General features: G+C 58.5%; 1 protein-coding gene across 1 annotated transcript; it reads right to left on the bottom strand.

Moving 5' to 3' along the window:
- Positions 1-403: 403 nt before the first annotated feature.
- Positions 404-15923, bottom strand: SLC7A10 (solute carrier family 7 member 10). The gene is made up of 11 exons (XM_028529867.2): positions 15629-15923; positions 6258-6462; positions 3954-4105; positions 3621-3746; positions 3398-3551; positions 2589-2712; positions 2405-2508; positions 1969-2065; positions 1601-1750; positions 799-976; positions 404-560 (listed from the first exon to the last, which is right to left on the bottom strand). Exons 1-11 carry the CDS (start codon positions 15918-15920, stop codon positions 430-432), a joined length of 1713 nt encoding a protein of 570 aa, XP_028385668.1. The 5' UTR covers positions 15921-15923; the 3' UTR covers positions 404-429.
- Positions 15924-19022: the final 3099 nt, after the last annotated feature.

Raw genomic sequence — 19022 nt, 5'->3', positions numbered from 1 at the left:
ATGAACGTAGTTATTGAGGGAATCCCTGCACTCTCCTGGAGGCTGAGCCTCGGCCTGGCCTTGATGGGCCTGGGGGTGGGCACCCCAGCCACTTCTCCATCCTTGATGTCCCTCCCTCTGGGGTGGTCCCAGAGAGGGAGGGCCTCCTCCAGAGCCTGCCACACCTTCCCTGCAGGCTCCAGTGCCCTGACTGGAGGCCAGTGCACCACCAGCCTGGTGTTATTCACAGGTCTCTTCGGGAAAAGCCCGCAGGGAGGTGCCAGCAAGGAACAGGGTCCATGTCTTAGGGCTTCCTTCACACAGGCCTCTAAGAGTGGGATCTCTATTTTTTTTTCCCCAGGAAAAACAACTTTTTTTTTTTTTTTGCAAAACACCTCCTCAATAAACAACATGTAAACAGAAATAGCTGCTTCAAGCTCCACAAGTGTCTCATTGTGTCTTCAAGGGCTTGTCCAAGGAGGATAGTGGGGAGGGCTGGAAGGGGCCGTTTTCCTCCTCCTCCGGGGCGCCCTGGGGGTAGACCACAAAACACAGCTTCTGGCCCCAGCGTGTCATTGATTCTGAAAACAGACAGACAGACAGACAGACAGATAGACCTTGGGTCTGACCCCGTGGGATAGGGGTCCTCAGGGAGCTGCTCCCTTTGCGGTGGGTACCGGACACTTGGGCCACATGTGGGGAGATGTGTGGTGGTGGTCAGGCCCTGCGTCGCCAGCTCGGCTCGAGGGCGAGCTCTGGGAGAGCCCCGAGAGGGTCCCACCTCCAGCCCCGGCCCCTGGGGGAGGCTGCCCGGCTCACCTGTGACTCTGTGCACACACTTTGGTTTGCTTCTCCAGAACACGCCCAGGAAGAAAACGGGCACCCCGGTGAGGATGATGATGACGCCGACCCCACACACCATAGGCTCTGAGATAAAGCTGAAGACCAGCAGGAAGGCCCAGAAGACCAAGTACGTGGCGGGGACAAGGAGGTTCACCTGCGGAGAGCCAGTGGAGTGCCAATGGTGTGGGATCCCCTGCTCTCCTACCTTGGCACCCTGGGCACCCCAGCGCTTGCGCCCCTTCCCTGGGAGCCGAGACCTGGGAGGTTGGCCCCCTTCCAGCAACAGCCCAACCTTCTGGAAGCCCATTCATTTGTGGATTGACTGAGTTGGCCAGACAGTTGAGGTTTCGTCAAAATGTCAGTGGGCCTGAGCTCCGCACACTGACTGGACGTGGATTTGCGGCTTGCCCTTGTCTGAAGGTCAGTTCTTTTCTGGTCTGCCCCATTTCAGGCACTGGACACTTCTCCAGCTCAAGGGTTTAAATGCAAGCAGGGGGACTTTTAGCTCAGTTTAGAGCCCTTTGGGGGGAGGGGTCCTTAGAACCCCTTTTGGTGTGGGCTCATGGAATCTGGTGCAGAGTGTCTGCTGCATGACCGAGTGTCCTAGCCTCATTTTCCTGCCTGTAAACTGGGGGTACTCAGAGCACCCACCTCCTGGGGTTGTCGGGAGGACTGAAGAGGTTGGTGCACACAAAGCATGTGGTAAAATCGCCTGACACTGATGCCCGAAATGGGGGAGGCTCTGAGAGCTTCCAGCACGTCCTCCCCCAGGCCTCACCTTAATGGGCCTGTGGAGTGCCGGCCGCCTCCAGCGCAGCACGAGCAGGCCCAGGATGGTGATGCCGTAGCAGAGGTAGTTGATGAAGGACACGTAGTTGATGAGCGTGTACGTGTCTCCCACAAGCATGATCACCGCCGTGGCCCCGCACTGGGAGAGGACTGAGCTGAGGGCTGGCCTCCCGCCCACCTCCCGTCAGCCCCACAGGCTGTCCTGGGCCTTCTGGCTTAGGCCAGGAGGTTGGTGAGCCCTGGCCCTCCCCTCCCCCTCCACGGGCTGCCCACCAGGGCCAGGGCTCCTCCCTGCCATTGCCCGCACCGCCGAGTAGCCTGGACCCCCTGCCCTACCAGCACAGGCCCCCAACTCACGCAGACGAGGAGGGCAGGGATGGGGGTACAGCGTCTGACGTGAATCATGGCCAGCAGGCTGGGCAGGTGCCCCTCTCGGGCTCCAGAGAAGCACAGCCTGGGGGGCAGAGGTGGTGGGGGCTGTGAGCCTGGCTTGGGGCTTCCCCGCTGGCCAGTTTGTGGACCTAAGTTCTAGGCCTGATGTCCCTCTTGAGTTGGCACCTCTGACCCCCTGCCGCAGGCCCCAATGGCCCCACTGCGCAGTGTTCCGCCTTTCTAGCCTGCCTCCCTCTTGCTTTTTGTTCTCAGACTTGGGATCAGACACCTGTTCCTGGGGGGTCCATCGTCCTGGCTTCGGGAGGGCCCCACCTGGCAGGCTTTCTCTGTTCCAGCACTGCTCGCACGCCAGGGCACCTACCTTGCCTCGCCGGGACCACCCTCTCCCCAGCCCAGTCACCTGGAGGAGGTGAACAGGTAGCCATTGATCCCTCCGAAAGTGGAAAGTGCCACGGACACGGGCATGACCCAAGAAAAGTAGCCCAGCAGCTTCTCCCCGAAGGTCTGAGTGAGCACAGGAGAGAGGTGGTGTGTGAGCTGGGTGGGGGCAGGGTGGGACTGGGCTCCGAGGGGGCCCCACTCACCACGGCCACTGCGTTGGAAGCCAGCAGCTCCTGGGGGGACATGGCGGTGAAGTAGGCGATGTTGGTGAAGGTGTACACAAAAGTCACCAGCGGGATGGAGATGAAGATGGCTCGAGGTAGGTTCCTGGGGGCAGTGGTGGAGCACGTCAGTGTCCACCCTTTGGGGGCGAGGCCCAGGGGAGTGGAGGCGGGCCAGGGGAGGGGGCAGCACTGCTGTCTTTGTTGCCCCCATCCCTAACCCCCTAACCCTAGCTGGGGGGTGGAGGCTGGTGGGAGGAAGGGCCATATCATATCCTAAGGGGCAGGCCTACTATCTGCACATAAAGAGAAAATTTCATACAGCCAGAATCAGCCTTGAAAATCCCAGAAGTGCTCTGAGAACTCCTTCCATAGACCTCAGGTGCCCCTGGGACTCCCATGGACCCAGCCCCCCCTGGAGCTGCTCACTGTGAGGTCCCTGGCTGAGCATCAGGTGGAGCCACCGGCTTTATCTGCAGAGCCGTGTTGTGCACACACGTGTGATTTTTGGTTAAGTGCAAACAGCGGGGCCCATTTGCAGGGGAACAATGATCCTCAGGGTTTCTGAGGCCCAGCGAGGGGCTGTGACGTGCCCACAGCCCTACAGGGCCAGGCTGGGAGACACGTCCTGGCTGTCTCTCCAGAGCCATTCCTGTGGGGTGGTGGCATGGATGGGCGGACAGCGGGACAGTCAGACCGAGGCACAGGTGCCAGCAGGTCTATTCGGGGAGGCTGCCTGTTCCACCGCCCGGCCCCCCACTTCCCAGGGCCCAGCCCCATGCACCACTCACTTCCGAGGGTCAACTAGTTCCTCGGTGACGTAGTTGAGGAAGTTCCAGCCGCTGAAGGCGAAGGAGCCCTGCAGAAAGGCCAGCGCCAGGTGGCCCACAGAGGGCGTCATCCAGAAGTCGAAGGCATTGCTGGGCCTCAGCTCCTCGAAGTGTCCTGGGGGTCCAGAGGTCAAGGGTCAGTGTCATCTCCCCAGCCCAGGGCGCAGCCCCGCCCTGGCCCTACCTTGGAAGATCTGGACAAAGCCCATGCCAATGATGAGCGACAGGGCCAGCAGCTTCCCGCCGGTGAAGATGTCCTGGATGCGTGTGGCCCAGCGCACACTGGAGCTGTTCACCCACGTCAGGAGCACTGGGGAGGAAGGGTGAAAGGGTGGGCGGGCCGCAGCTAAGTCCACCTGAGTGGCAGGGGACACATATCTGCAACAGCCAGAGTGCAGGAAGCTCCCCCCTGGGGTCGACCTCTCTGGGGCTCGTAGCTGGAGCGGTTCCCCTGTACCCCTCGCCCTCCACAGGGCTGGTGGCAGAGGCCCAGCCCAGCTCCAAGGTGGGAACTCACTCAGGCAGGCCATGGAGAGCACTCGGGAGGCTGCAGCAGGGGGGATGCAGTTGGGGAACACGGGCTGCAGTACGTAGTTGGAGAAGGTCATGGAGATGACAGCCAGGCTGGTGGGGTACATGATGAGGACTGCACTCCAGAGCAGCAGGAAGCTGAAACAAGCGAGGGCCCGAGTGGCACGGGCATCTGGTCCATAGCTTTCCTGGCAGAGTAGGCCCAGGTGTGTGGAGGGGGTGCACCCTGGGTCCTGGGACCCAAGGGCTGGTGCTTGTGCTGGAGGCTGGCTTCAGTCCAGGGAGGCAGGTTTCAACAGACTGCATTCAGCAGTTAAAGAGCTACTCGCTGCCCTTGGGCAGGCGTTGAGAACTGCCCGGGGAACCAACCACCTTTCTAATGGCCACACAGCCCCTGGTCACAGGCTGTTTTCTGCACTGGGCTGGGGTGTGAGGGGAGCGCTGTCCTGGGATCTGCAATCTTGGTTCCGGCTGCAGCTCTCAACAGAGCGCTGTGGCTGCAGACGGCTGGCTGCGCTGTGATCCCCTGAGAGACCACACCTTGCAGAGCACTGGCTGGGGGTGGCAAGTAATTTATGTCCCTTCTTACCCAATTTCACCTCTGCAGAGTGGCCATGTGGGAGTGGGGGCTTTGCTCAAGGCTGTGAGGCCCTACCAGTTCCAGGGGTCTGCCTGGACCCAGGGGAGGGCCTGTCCATGGAGGTGGTCCTAGCATCTAGTCCAGCTCTCAAGGGTGGGGATCACCTCATCCAGGGACATCATTAACCTCTGGGGCACCACCTTGGGTGTCTTCCTTTCAGTCCTCACCCTTGCACTGTAGCCCTGCTCCTGACCTCTTGCTTTGCACCCTCTCCCCAGCACCTTGGTTTCTGCGGCAGTCCAACTCCATGACCCTCCCTGCTGCTGGGTGCTCCTCTGTGCAAAACCTTGATGCTGGGGGCCTCCAGGCAGAGTCAGGAGGTAGGGTCTTGGGTCCTGCTCTCCTTCCCACCATGTCTGGTACTCTTTCCAGCTACATAGCACAACTCTGCCGCCTCAGGCTCCAGGCCCCTCTGAGAACCCTGTCCCCAGAAGAGAGCACCCTGGGGTGTGCCAGGCCTGCCAGGGCCACAACCACCTCTGCCTTGTCTAAGTCCCCTGGTCCAAACTTTGTGCACTTCAGCCCAGACTTTTTCTCTGAGCTCCAGACCACCCCACCTCCACCCCGATCTTGGGTAAGACCTGACTGAGCATTTCTGCAGATGTGCCACAGACCCCACAAATGTAGCAAGCCCCACCCAGAAATCTCCCCCTCGCCATCCCAGGAACCACTGTCTTTGAAGCCTGCCCAGTGGGAAAGCAAATGTCACTTCTGCTGCTCCCGCTTCTCCCTCATGCCGCCCTGGCTATCACCTCCTCCTGAATGATTCTGGAAACTTCCTGTGCCTTTGTTGAGGCCCTCAGCAGGGCTCAGCTGGACAACTGCAACAGCCTTGCTCTCCCTGCACCCCCAGGCTGCCCTACCCCCTCCGGACCCTGTTGCCTACCATGGATCTGACAAGCTGGCCCAGGCCAGCACCCTCTGTATGTGCTCCAACTCCTCACTGCTTAGCCAAGAAAATGCCACTCTTCCTCCAAGCTTTGGCACAAATGTGTTTTTTTCTGGGGAGCCTTCCTAGGTGGTTGGTACCCCATTCTCTTGGTTGCTGGGCCAGTACCTCTCAAACACACCCTCAGAGCTGGGATCCTCTAGGTTTTAATCACATTTGAGGGGCAATTTCCCTATTGACCGTGAGCTACGTGAGGTCAGGGATGCATCCTCTATCACAACATCCCCAGCCCTCAGCACACAGTAGGTGCTCAGCTAACATTCACTAGTGAATAAAGGAGTACTGGGAGCTATTCAAAGGGGAGCTCTTGCAGGGTGCTGAAAGGAATGTCATGGCCCCTCCCAGCCCCACATATGGGCCTTCTGGATGCTAGCCATTACCTAGAGGTTTCAGACAGTAAGGGCCTCCCCATGCAGAAGCAGCGGGGAGGGGAGGGAGAGTGGGGCTTAGAGACAGCTTTATTTGAAAGGAAACAGAGAAGTCAAAAGGCCAGCTGGAGTGAGCAGCTTGAGTGGGGTGGGCATTGGTCCCGCCTACCCTGGCCTTGGAAGGTGGTCCAACAACCCTAACCCATTCCCTCCATCCACCCCCACAACCTTCCTGTGATGTGAAGAGTGGAAGAGAAACCCCAGGTGGTCTAGACCCAACTGGCCATCTATCGAGGAGGTTTCCCCGCTGAGTCGCTGGTGCCCCACACTCACCCGGACAGGCCCCCGAAGATCTCAGTGACATAGGCATAGTCTCCACCAGACTTAGGGACGGCAACTCCCAGCTCTGCGTAGCACAGGGAGCCCAGGGCGGTGACGCCCCCGCCCAGGACCCAGACGCAGAGGGCCAGACCCACGGAGCCAGAGTGCTCCAGGACCCCCTTGGGGGAGATGAAGATCCCGGAGCCTATGATGTTCCCTGCAGGGGAGATGGAGAGGCTGCAGTGAGGAACAGAGCCCCCACCCCCAGGCTGCTACCTGGAGGGGGATGGAGGGAACCTGGAGGAGTGTGGATGACACTGGGCTCCTCAAATCCTGCAAGCACCCTGGGCTCATCATCTTCCCCCATGGTCCCTGGCATGGGAGCAGCACTCTGTCCATTCAGGGAGGCTCCCCCGCTGGAGACTGATCTTGTTCTGAGTTCCTTTGCCTGCCCCTCCCCGCTTCCTGCCCCTTCCTCCCACGAGGTGTGGCAAGCACAAGAGAGGAGGCTCAACCACGTGAGTGATGGTAGAGTGGCAGCCACCCTGGTGCATCCCCATGGGGCCCAGACTCAGCCCTTTGCCCCCAGCTGAGGCCTCTAGTCTTCTGGGCCTCTAGCGCCTGTCCTACTTCCAACCTGCTGGCCAGCGCTGGCCTCCTAAAGCAAGACCTTGACCATGACACTTTCTTGCCACTTTCCTATTGGTGGAAGTCCAAACACATAGAGTGGCTCAGGAAGTGTACCTCCTCTATGAAGCCCTCCTTGACCATGCTGGTTTGGGATCCTCCCCCCACTTCACACTGCTGTGGTCCCCCAGACCCCCCCATACTTTATCTTTCATCTCCCCTTTCCCTGTCAAGGAGCCCCTCTGCCTGCTTCCTCCCTGACCTAGGACCCAGGCTGCAGACACAGAATCTGAAGAGACCTTGCTTGATCCCTGGCTCTGTGAACATGTTTCAGGCCTTGGGCAAGGGCCAGTGGGGCCCGTTTGCAGGGCGGGGGTTGGCCAACAGCCATCACACAAGGAGTGGAGAGGGCAATGGAGTGGGAGTCTTGGCCTGGCCTGAGGTCCAGACACGGACTGCCTCTCGCCTTGGGACAGCCCGCCGGTTGCAAACAGAGGTCACTGCTCTAATCCCAGGAACCTAATGGGAAATCCCATCTGGGGCTCAGGAGACCTGGGGACCCCTCCCGGCTCAGGTCACCTTTCGAGTCCAGTCTGTACAATGGGATTATTGTGAGATTCAGTGAGATACTGTCAAGGAAGCCTTCAGCTATACCCAGATGTGCTCAGCATCTTTGCTGGCATGATTCTGTGTATTGTCTGCAACCTCACCTGCTTCCTCAGAACGTGGCAGGCCCTCAGTACACACCTGCTGAGTAAACTGGTGGATGAACACATGGCCTAATGCCCAACATGGCCCCAGTGCCCTAATGTGAAGGACTCACTTCCTCATCTGTGAAGTCCCACCCGCAGGGGGACTGTGAAGGGGAGCAGAGGGGGTGGCTGGCTTCCAAGGCTCGGGTGCGAGTGCAATCTGCTTTGGTCAGGGAAGGTCTGCCTTGCTGCTGGGGCTGACTCTGAGTCCTGGGCACTGGGGGCGGGGGCATGCTCCCTTGACTCACAGTGTCTGGGGGCAGAACAGTGGGAAATGCTCAGGGCCCAAGCCAGGGTCTGCAGAGCAGGTTCCCAGGACAAGCAAGAGTCTGAGCACCCACTTAGTGGTAAGCTCCCTGCTAGTTAGAGTAAAGAGGGGGCAATGCTCTGGGCACCTGAGTGTCATCATCTGTGCACATGAATGAGCTCAGGTCACTGGCGACCTGCACTGGGGCCTGCCCCAGAGGACCTTATCCCCGAATCCACAGGCCTCATGAGTAAAAAGGCACTGTTGCTGGGACCTGGGGCTCAGTCCCTCAACATGATCACCCCCACCTGCCAGCGCCCGGCGGGGGAGTGCACATCCATCAGGCCAGAGCCTGCCTGCTCCACCTGCCAGGCCCACAGGCGGGTCTGGAAGAGGACACAGCTGTGGTGGCCAATCTGCATGCATCCCTTGTCCACGGTGCTACCCTCCACCCCCACCCCCGGCCGACACAGATTTCCAGTCTGGACAGCCACGACGCCCTACTTGGTTTTCCAGTCACATCCCAGGAGCCCTAAATACATCCAGATAAGGATGAAAGAATTCCTGTCCTCTAGCCCCCAGAGGTAAGTCGTGCCCTCAGTCTGCTTCCAGCAGGGAGAGGGGCAACCTCCCTTGCCTACAATGGGGCCCCAGGGCCTGGGTGGGCTGTTGTGTTTCCAAAAGGCCTTTGAGTTCACTCTACCCGGCAGCCGAGTCTATGTTCTCAGGACCTGGTGGAGTGGGATTTGCCAAAAGCCAGTGAGGTTGGAAGCCAGCGGGGGCTGGGTGGCCTTGGAAGGAGCTGGGTGCATTTGGGCTGGGGGTATCCAGGGCCCCAAGCCACCCACCCTGAGTGGACCCCACCACTCTACACAATTCTGCCTGGCAGGGCCTCCTGGGCATAGCCCTCAGGGAAGCTGCACCAGGCACCTTGTTCCGGAGGCAGGGGTCTGAAAGGAGCACAGTGCTCGCCTGTGCCCAGTAGCTGGAAACTCTAAACGTTGGGATCCGGGGAATGGGTTGGGGGTGAGGCATCGCTATTGTTTTGGACACATGGCCTCAGGCTACAGGGAAGGACTACTGCCCATGGGCTAAAGAAACGTGTGTGTCACCTAATGTGTCATGTCCTTGGGGGTCTCTGCTTCTGGGTCTGCACAACTGCAGTTTGTCCTAGGAGGTGGCAGAAAACCCCGTGAGGTCCATGGGCTGCCCTTGACCCCACTCACATGGGCTGGGTGGGGCTCTGCAAGGAGCAGCAGGGGCTGTGGGCTTGGGTGAGTGGCCCAGGGCAAGGAGCAGGAGGGAGGAGGACGAGGACAGGGCTGGGGGCCTCCAGCATTGGGGTGATCCAGGAGGTGTGGGGAAGGGACCGTGGAGCTGTGAGGAGGAGTTGCAGGGGTGCCCGCCTAGCCATCGGTGGTAGGGGGCACGGGCCTCCCTTCTCAGTCCTCCTCACACTCAGGCCCAGCAGAATCAGCTCTGCCTGATTCAGGGAGTAGCAGTGGACAAGCCCAGCCCTAGGGGACCCCGCTGTGGAGGAAGAGGAGCACCGGGCACCGGGAACATGGGGCGGGCCAGGACACACTGCGCAGGTGTCTGGCTGATGGCGGGCTGCAGAAACCTGGGTTGTGAGGCCTCCATGTTCCCATCCATCCCGTGGGGTGGCTGCTCAGTGGTGCCTGCACGTCCTTGGTGGGGACAGAGCTCCTGGGCAGGTGGGTGAGGATGTGAGGAGGCCCCTTCCACTCTCCTCTCGCCCCTCTTCTCTCAGCCCGAGCTGGGTGGCTTTTATCACATTAAGATGTTTGGCCTGATGGGGCTTACCCGGCTCCGAGGAGGAATGAAGAAAGGGCCATTGTTCCCTCGACTGCTGCGGTGTGCGCTGACCTATTTCTGGGAGGCAGTGGCAGACCACGGAGGTCACAGGGGTGGACCGTGGAGGTCGTGGTGGTGGAAGGAGCCAGCTGCCCATGGTGTGCGTGTGGGGAATGCACAGTCTGGCCTGGGCAGGGGGCAGGAGGTCCTGTCAGGCTGCCGGCACCACCCTTCAGCCCCAGAAACACTTTCAGGAGTTGGCTGGGTGGCCTCAGGCCAGTGCTGCCCTTCTGGGCCTCAGTTTCCCCTTCTGCCAGGGAGGGTCACTGGGCTAGGGGGCAGCAGATGGCCAGTCCCACCCTGACTCTAGCAGAGGCACTGCGGGCAGGGCAGGATGTGTCTTGTCCGCCTGCACAGGGCCCAAGGAAACACAGTCTGCTCAGGGCCCCTGCCCCCCACTCTGTAGGTCTCTCTCCAGCTCACTGGCCTCCCACAAGCAACACTGCCCCCAGGAAGTCCTTCTGACTCCTCTCCTTGGTCCCTATCACCTGGACCCTGCCCCATTGCCATGGTATCTGAAGGACGGCCAGGAAGCAATTCCTTTATTTGCCACCCTGAGGGTAGGGTCTGTGCTGGCCTGCTGAGATGAAAGGCCTCAGCTTCCCCAAAAGGACAGGGAACTCACAGGGCTAGGTCACCTTACGCCCGCCTTGCCTTTCCCTGACACAGAGCTCGGTCGCATTGCCCCCCTGGGCCTGAGCAGGGGCTGGCCATGGGCCAGGCCTTCTTCCTTTGCTCTGGGCAGTGAGTCCCAGCACCTTCCATTAGGACATGATCCTCGAGGCCTCTGGCCTCCAAATAGTCTGGAAGACACAGAAGCTCTGAAGAGCTCCAAACTCCCATTAGTAGGTCCTAAGGGCCCTAGGCCATGGACAATGGCACTTACTACTTGAGAGCTCCCAGATCTGGGTTCAAACCCCAGAACCCTCGAGGTGGGGGCTGTGGACATGGCACAGCATCTCTCTGAGGCTTCTTATCTGTAAAATGGGGAGATGAGGCAGTGATGCAGCTTGCTCCCACCTCGCCTAGCCTATCGGGGGACCCAGAAGTGCCTGCGGGTCCTAGTGTTATCATCCACCTTAGAGACAACTCAGGCCACTCGATCCAGCCTTTGGAGACCTGGCTCCCACTGGACCTCAACACCCTGGGGTCAGAGGCCAGGGCCCTAATTGGGGGCCCTGCCGGCACTCTGTGCCTCTAAGCACATGAATGTCCTTACAGTGAGCGTGTGTCAGGCACCCCTTCCGGGGGACAAAAATGCCTGCTGAGGTCTTGGCAGAATCTAGGGAGGTGAGTGGGGTGTTTCCAGGACATGCCTGAATTGCCTGTTGGCCACCATGCATGTCTGGCCTAACCCACTTTCCTTTTGAGAGGGATGAGCAGCAGTGTGGAGCTCCCTCTGCCTGGCCCACTCAGCCCAGCCTGGCCTTGTCCAGAGAGCTTCACCCAGGCCCTGTCTGTGGGCTGAGTCTTGCCGGGCGCCCAATGAGCTCCATGCCGCAGCAGCGGGCAGTGAAGCGACGGGCCACACCCTACTTGCCTCATCATCAGCATCCAGCAGGTTGGCCCCTTTCTCCCACAGCGCAGCCTCCTGGCCCCCCTCCCACCTCATTGGCTGCTCCTTCTCAGACTCCTCTACTGGTTGCTTCTCATTTCTCCTAACTCCTGGGCAGCAGGTGCCTGCAGCTTGGTCTTGGGGTCTTTTCCCTTTTTGTTCAACACTCGCTCCTTTGGAGACCCCATTCAGAAACCCCAGTTTCTGCTGGCGATTCCCAAATCTGTATCCCTAGCATGGACCTCCCTGCTGAACTAAACCTGCAAACCCAACTGATCACTCACTGGGCATCTCGCATGTCACGCATTCAAAACAGGAGTCCTGGCTTGCAGCCCTCTCTCCCCACAAACCCGCTCCTCTCATGGTCTTCCTGGATCAATAAATAGTGAACGTGCTCCCAAGTGCACAGACCCAGCCCTGGTGTCACTCTTGCTTCCTCTCTCTTCCCCACGTGTCCTCATACGTTCTTCACCATCTCAGGTCCTTCGGCTCCATCTACCAAACTCACCCAGAATGGAACCTCCTCCAGTACCTCTGCTGCTGCCACTGTGCTCTGAGCCACTGCCCCCTCTCTTTGTGTTTTATAACCCCATCTGAGGGTGTGTTTATTGATGAGAGAGAGAGATGTGAGAGAGAAATAGTGCATCCACCTCTTGTACATGGCCTGGTTGGGGATCAAACCCTCAACTTAGGTATGTGCCCTGACTGGGAATCAAACCCGCAGTGTTTTGGTGTACGGGATGACACTCCAGCCAACTGAGCCACCTGTCCAGGTGACTCAAGTGTCTTCCAGACCAGACTTCCTGCTTCTGCCCCTGCTGCCCACAGCCTCTGCTCCAACAGTGAGCCCCATCCCACAGCATGGCATCCCCTCCCTCCCCTCCTCTCCTCTCTCACCTCATCTCACGCTGTCTCCCTTTAGTTCAGAGCTGACCCCATGCTCCCATCACACACAGAGAAGAAGGCAAAGTCTTTACTGGGGCCCACAAGGCCCACACACATTGGACCCCAACCCACTCCTGCCTTGTCTGTTATCTGTCATCCCTCCTCCTGCCTTAATTTTCGCACCGTAGCATGAGTATCACTACCCTGTCAGCTAAACATTCAGCTCTTTATCTTGCCTGCCCTTTGACTTCCATGCTGGAAAGTCAGCGCCAGAAGGATAGGGATATTGCCTGTGCTGCTCCCTGCTGTGTCTCTGGCACCTAGAGCAGTGCCCGACACTGTTCAGTACCTGATGTTAAATGGAGGAGCAAGCATGTCCAGTGCTGGCAGGCCCTGCCCTTGCAGCCAGAACTGTCTTGGCCCCCCGTGGCTTCCCAGAGTGCACAGGGCATCTGAGCCTGGGCTGGTTGCAGCCTTAGGTCCTCAGTTTCCTCCTCTATAAACTGGGGCTGAGAGGAGGCACAGAGAAGCGCCTGAGTGACTTTATGCCTCCTCAGGGTTTTTCTCTGAGCAGCCCAGGCACCTCCAGTTCTGAGGAGCACAGACAGGGGCCTGGATGAGGCTGTATGGGCAGGTAGCGGTTCCTAAGGAGATGGGACTCATGAAGCAGCCCTGTGAGTCCCTGAACACACTTGAACATGATGAACAAATGCCTGCAGGGGCTGGATACCTGAGTCAAAGGGAGAAAGAAAAGGCAGGACAGCTTGGTCAGCAGACCCGGGGTGACCCCCACTCTGCTGGACCCGGGCACTTCCCTTCCTCGGGTGGAAGGGTGTGGACTGAGAAGAAGCTGGCTGAGGTCCCTGGGTCAGGACAAGACACCCTGCACATATGGCCCTTGCTGGGGTGCGGGAGTTGGGGGGATTTCTGTCCATCTGTTTGTTTGTCCTTCCGTAGTGGAGTGTGGAGCTCACTACATCCTGGTTGGATGCGCTCCCCACTCGGTCTAAACCTTCCCCCAGTAGGGACTATGAATCTGGCCCCGATTTCACCTAACACCAGGACAGTGTGAAGACAGACAAAGGGTTGAAAAATGAACCCCAATCTGCTCCCAAATGCTGAGTCTCTCACCTGCAGTGGTGTCATTCAACTCTCAGCCACAGTTTCTATGTCTGTACAATGGGTATACAAATTCCTGTTTTGCAAGGCAGGCATGAGCATCGAGTGAGGTAAAGGAAGGACATGTTTCTGTAATGTGAGAAGAGGTGGTTCTCTGAATAGGTGCTGGATTCGGCCACGTCCCACAGAACCCTGCCCCGGCTGGCTTTTCCTCCCTCTGGTCTGTCCTCTGCTGGCCTGTCCCCTGCTGGCCTGTCCCCTGCTGCTGTGCTCCCAGAGGCCAGCAGGTGCTGTCCGAAACACATCTTAGGTGGGGTCATAGTCCAGCCCAAAGCCCTTCCATTCCGTTCCATTCTTGAAAGCCCCATTCCTGAGCTTGGGACGGGGCAGGAAGGTCAAGGGAAGAGGATTTTAGGATCATCTAGGAAGATGCATCTGGAAGTCTTACAGACAAGTTCAGTGGTTGGTAACACACAAGGAAGATTATGGAGTATAATATAAAGTTCTCAAGACTTTTGAAGCTAAAATTTGATACTTTACAGACATTTTTTATTTTGACCAGCTTCCCAAGGGCAGCAATGTGGGGTGATATATGGGAGGTGGGCCCCCAGAACAGGGAATGGGAAGTAAGTTGGTGGGTGGGTGCCTTCAGGGCAGCAGATGGGGAGGGCAGTGCTGACCCTGACTCCACCACACCTGCCTCCTCCCTCTTCTCCTGTCACCTTCTGGTCCAGGCTGATGCTCCCCTGGTCTGTCTCTTGCCCAGTCCAGCTTCTTGCCTGCTGTTACCCTTCAAAGCTCTCCAGGGAGGGTTGTTGAACCACCACTGAGTGTCCTGGACTGGGTCAGGTCACCTGTGTTCTGTTCCTGAGTCTGCTACCCTTGGGCCACCCAAGTCACCCCTGAGGAGGCAGAGTAGGAACACAGCTCAAGGACACTGGACCTGCAGAGGTAGCCCAGAAAGAGCACTGTAGCTGGCTCCAGACATGCCCCAACCCCAGCCTCTTGTCCCATCCATGATGTGTGAGCTTCCCCTTTGCGGGGACACAGCGTCTGGAGAGAGTGTGGACTGAGACAAAGCTCTAACCAGTACCTTGGCCAAATCCCTTCCTGCAAGCAAACAGTCCAGCAGGGCCACCTTAGGCCAAGAAGGTCTCAGGGCTGGGCCAGTGCTCCTGGATGATGCCATTCCAGGGCCAGTGGGGAGGCAGAGAGCTACCTGTGGGGGTGGGGGGGTGGGGGCTGTGTTCTGGGGCAATTCTTGGTGTGCATTCAGGGTCTAGCCAAGAGCCAGGACCCCGGGGTCTGGGGATGGGTGGGCAGTGGATGCACCAGCAGTTCCCACTGGTTGTGGGGGAGATAGATGGAGACTAGTCAAGACCCCTTTCATTCATCCCTCCAGCCATGACTCTTGCGGCCCAGGAGGGTCTCCGAGGTACCAAGTGTGGACACAGGCACAGGACTGGGTCAGCTAGTTCCTGAGAAGTCAGTGTTCATGACTTAGGACAGAAGGAGGGAAAATCCTACCACTGTTCTCACTGTCCCCTGAGCCCTCATCCGTCTACCTAGAAGTCCGCATCTGGGTCAGGGCACATGGATGCATTCTGGGGTGAGGGGGCTGGGGCCAGCGTGCCAGAGGATGAGTGCCTGGTGGGGTCCCAGCTCTGGAGCAGCTGGCTTTTCGGCAGGCCTGGTCGGCCCCACGCCAAGGCAGCCTCCTACTGTCTCTGGCTGCCCCGCCCCCAGGGTCTTGCCACCAAACTGCAATAAATACACTCCGAAACTATTTCCCCACTAATTGGCTCTCTGTTTGTCCGGTCTGCCTGCAGTTTCTCCTGTTTTTGAAGACGAAATCACTCACTCCGCGTGGCACTTGGACCCTGCACATAGTAGGGACTTAGCTTGAGCCACAGCCCAGTCAGTACTCGAGGCCTTAGCTGGGTCAGCCCACCCAGCCTCCACACTTGCAAGGCTCCTTTACTTCGGACAGGACCACCATCCCCTCCGTTTCATAGATGAGAAAACTGAGGGCAACTGCCTTGCCGAAGCCCCACAGCGAAGTCAAGGCAGGAGGGTTCCAGCGGCGGAAGGAACGCACACCTCTCCTAGGCACGGAAATTCGGAAATTCGGGGCTCCTCGGGAGGTGGGAACGAGCCCTGCGGCGCGACACCGCAGGTGTTCCGGCAACCCCCTCACCTGCTGTCCCGCGGTGGCAGGCCAGTAGGAGGGCCAGGAGAGGGGTGCTCCTTCTCCCAAGCGGCTTTGTGCCTCAAGCCTTCGGCCTTGCATCGTAGGCACCCACCCGCCTGGGGCCCTGCTCACCGATGATGATGGTGCAGGCGCTAAACAGCCCGATCTCCTTCTTGAGCGTCACCCGGTCCGAGGCGCCGGGGCCCGGCCCTGGGCCGGGGGAAGGCGAGGGCGCAGGGCCGGCGTTCCCGCGCCCGCTCGGCTGCTGCGTGGGGCCGGCCATTTCGCTGTCCAGCTGCGTCCCCGCTCCCTGCGCTGTCCCGTCTATGCGACTGGCCGCCTGTCCGTCGGTCTGTCCGTCTGTGGGTAAGCTCACTAACCTCGCAGCCTTTGCAGCCCGGACAGCGCTCACAGACGGGCGCATGCGCTGGCGCGGGGCCCGGGCCGTGGGCCCGGGGCCGCGGGGGCCAGGGAGGGACGGAAGGAGGGCCGGCCGGCAACCCTCCCCCACCTTCCTTAAAGTAAACTCCCCCCGCGGCCCCTCTCCTCAGTCCTGGGCTTGGGGCAGAGCTAGGAAGAGCTTTGTAGTTGAGAGAAGGAAGGGACCCTCCTGCTGCCTGAGTTACACCCACTCGTGGGGTGGGGTGGGGCGGAGTGGGGTGGGGTGCGCTGGGGGAGCCGGACTCAAAGGCAAGACTGACCCTGCCCTCAAGGGGGCTGAGGACGCGGGCGAAATGGGGGTTGCCTGTGTGTCGGGACCGCCGAGTTACCGGCGCCTCGGGGCGGGTGCAGATTGGGTGCAAGCTGAGCCCAGAGACGTAGGAGCGAGTGGCGCGGCCGGGACGCCAGCTCTTTCTGACCCCTCCTTGGCTTCCAGACGATGGTGCGGGGGGCGAGGCGTCCTCCGCACTCACCGTCCGAGTCTGGAGCCCCCAGCCCTCATCCCGGGAGGCCCCGCTGCCTTGCGCGAGTCCTGGAAGGGGTTTGCGCGGCCGCCCACCCTCCGCGCCTCCCCGCCCGCTAGGCTAGGCTCGGGGCTGCGTCGGGCAGGTTCCGTTTGCAGACGTCTTTGCAAACAGCTGGGAGTCGGGGACCAGTAGACCGACTAGGACTCTGGTCTTAGGCCCCGCGCGCTCCAGCCGGGTTTCAGGAGACGAGGCCACCTCTACTGCTGGGACACGCAGAGACAGGGGCTGCGGCCCCTGAGGTCGCAGGAGGAGGTCGGGCTTGCGGGCTCCGACGGAGGTTTCCTCCTCCCGGAAGCCGTCCGGATTGTGCCGCCCGGGCCCCGGGGCAGACACACGGGAGGCCGCGTCGGGGGCCACCGGAGCTGCGGGGGCGGTGAGCCTGGCACGCTGCGGCCGGCGGCGGAACAGCCTTTGTCCTTTCCTGGCGGCCGCCGCGACGCGCCGTCCCCTGCATGTGGATGAGGCCCCGCCAGGCTCCCCGTCCTTCCCCCGCCCGCGGCCTCGTGGCCTGCGAGGGGCCCCAACCGGGGTCCGACGGCCTTGGGGGGCGGGGGGGGGTGAAGGGGGGCGGGGTCGAGGTCCGGTCCTGGGCTGTGCGCTGGGTCTGGAGGTTCGAGCGTGGTGGTGCAGGAGTTTGTCTCATGAGAAGGGTCTTTGGAAGTTGAGGGGGGTCTTGGGGGTAGGGAGCGGGATCGACACTGGGACACTGGGCGGACGTGCTGGAGGAGACAGGCAGGGGAGGCCACCCGGAGAAGCTTCACCCTTCACGGTCCCGTCGGAGTCGGCATTCTTGGCGCCCTCCGCTTTCCGCCCCAGAGACGGGCTCCCGGGCCGGGTCTCTTAAAGGGGCCCAGCGCGGAGGTGGGGAGGGGGTGGGGTCGGGGTGGTGGGGAAGGGATCCGAGTTCTGGAGGCTCTTGATCTTCGAGGGCAGTCTCCACCTGCTAGCTGGACTCTCCACATCCAGGTGTCCTCTCGATGCGAGGGTCCAGCCAGGGCTAGTACACCCTGGGGCTGGCATGAATCTCACTAGACAGGGGGCCTTGGTTTTCGAGGGTGAGCCTCTCGTTGGCACCGAAATGCGGACTGTTTGAGAAGGGCTGACTCTAGCGCACCGCACAGGGTGGAGCTGCGTCCAGGCCCACAGTTCAGGAAGTCATTTCAGCGCAATTGAACTAGAACCTGCAAACCCCAAAGGGAAGAAAAGGTTGGTCAAATTGTTATGCCATAAAATCAATCAGTACAGTTCCCCACAGTAACAGAGAAAAACAAGGAAACCCATAGGATCTTCTCAATAGATTTGGGAAACAGCCAGCCACCATTTAAACAGATAAAAATTCGGATATAGTAGAGAACTTTCAGAAATAGAAGAGAACTTTCTCAGTCTGGTAAAGTATCTACCCAAACCCAAACCCCACCAAGAAACAAAAGAACAACAAAATCCTACAGCTAAAATCATGCTTAACAGTGAAATGTTGGGACGTTTCTCCACTGAGACCGGAAGTGAGCATGTTAGCATTCTTCAATTATTTACACCTCTGTGCTGGAGGTCCTAGCTGGTGCAGTAAGGCAAGAAAAAGAAGTAAAAAGACACACGTTTTAGTGGCCAAAATCCAGGACACTGACAATACCAAATGCTAGCGAGGATACATAGCAATAGGAGCTCTCATTCATTGTTGGTGGAATGCAAGAAACCGTGCAGCAGCCTGGGAAGACAGCTTGGCAACTTCCTACAAAAGTAAAGTAACTCCTACCATAGATCCAGGATTCATGCTCCTCAGTATTTATCCAAAGGAGATGAAAACTTACATCCACATAGAAACCTGCACATGGATGTTCACAGCAGCTTTATGCATAATCGCCAAACCTTGTGAGTACTGCGCTGTCCTGCGGTAGGTGAATGGACACATGGACTGTGGTGTGTCCACTCAATGGAATAGCATTTAGTGCTGCAGACAAATGAGCCATCAAACCGTGAAATGACACAGAGAAAAGTTAAATGGGCGTTGCTCAGTGAAAAGAAGCTGATCCGAAAAGCAGTACAAAGACACGAAGATAGGAAGGGAAGCTATATAACTCATTTACATGTGACAAGACTGGGTAGAAAAGTCCAAAAACATTTATAAGTAAACTTAAGGTTAATTAGTTAATTTAGCACTGGATACAAGTTCAATATAAAAAAAACTGATTTTTTTATATACCAGCAGCAATTAGAAAATAAAATGTATATTATAGCGTAAAAGTCAATACCTAAAAATAAATCTAGTGAATTATGTGTATAATTTCTACACAGAAAACCACAAAACATTACAGAGAAATTGTATAAGATGTAAATTAATTGAGGGGTTGTCTCTATTCATGGATTGGAATTTAAGGTGTTGCTTTGCTCCAAGTTGAACTAGAGAATTGAGCTCTAGGTCCAGTGCACTCAGTCAAAGTCCCAAAGGATTTTGTTGTGGTTTGCTTGGATGTTTTTTTTTTTTTTTTTTTTTGAGACTTGACAAACTGAGTCTTAAATGTAGATGAAGAAGAAGAAAGCTGGAGGACTTACACCACCGT

This window comes from Phyllostomus discolor, chromosome 12 (assembly GCF_004126475.2).
Source record: "Phyllostomus discolor isolate MPI-MPIP mPhyDis1 chromosome 12, mPhyDis1.pri.v3, whole genome shotgun sequence".
Lineage (NCBI taxonomy): Eukaryota > Metazoa > Chordata > Mammalia > Chiroptera > Phyllostomidae > Phyllostomus > Phyllostomus discolor.
This window is presented reverse-complemented; position numbering and strand designations above follow the sequence as displayed.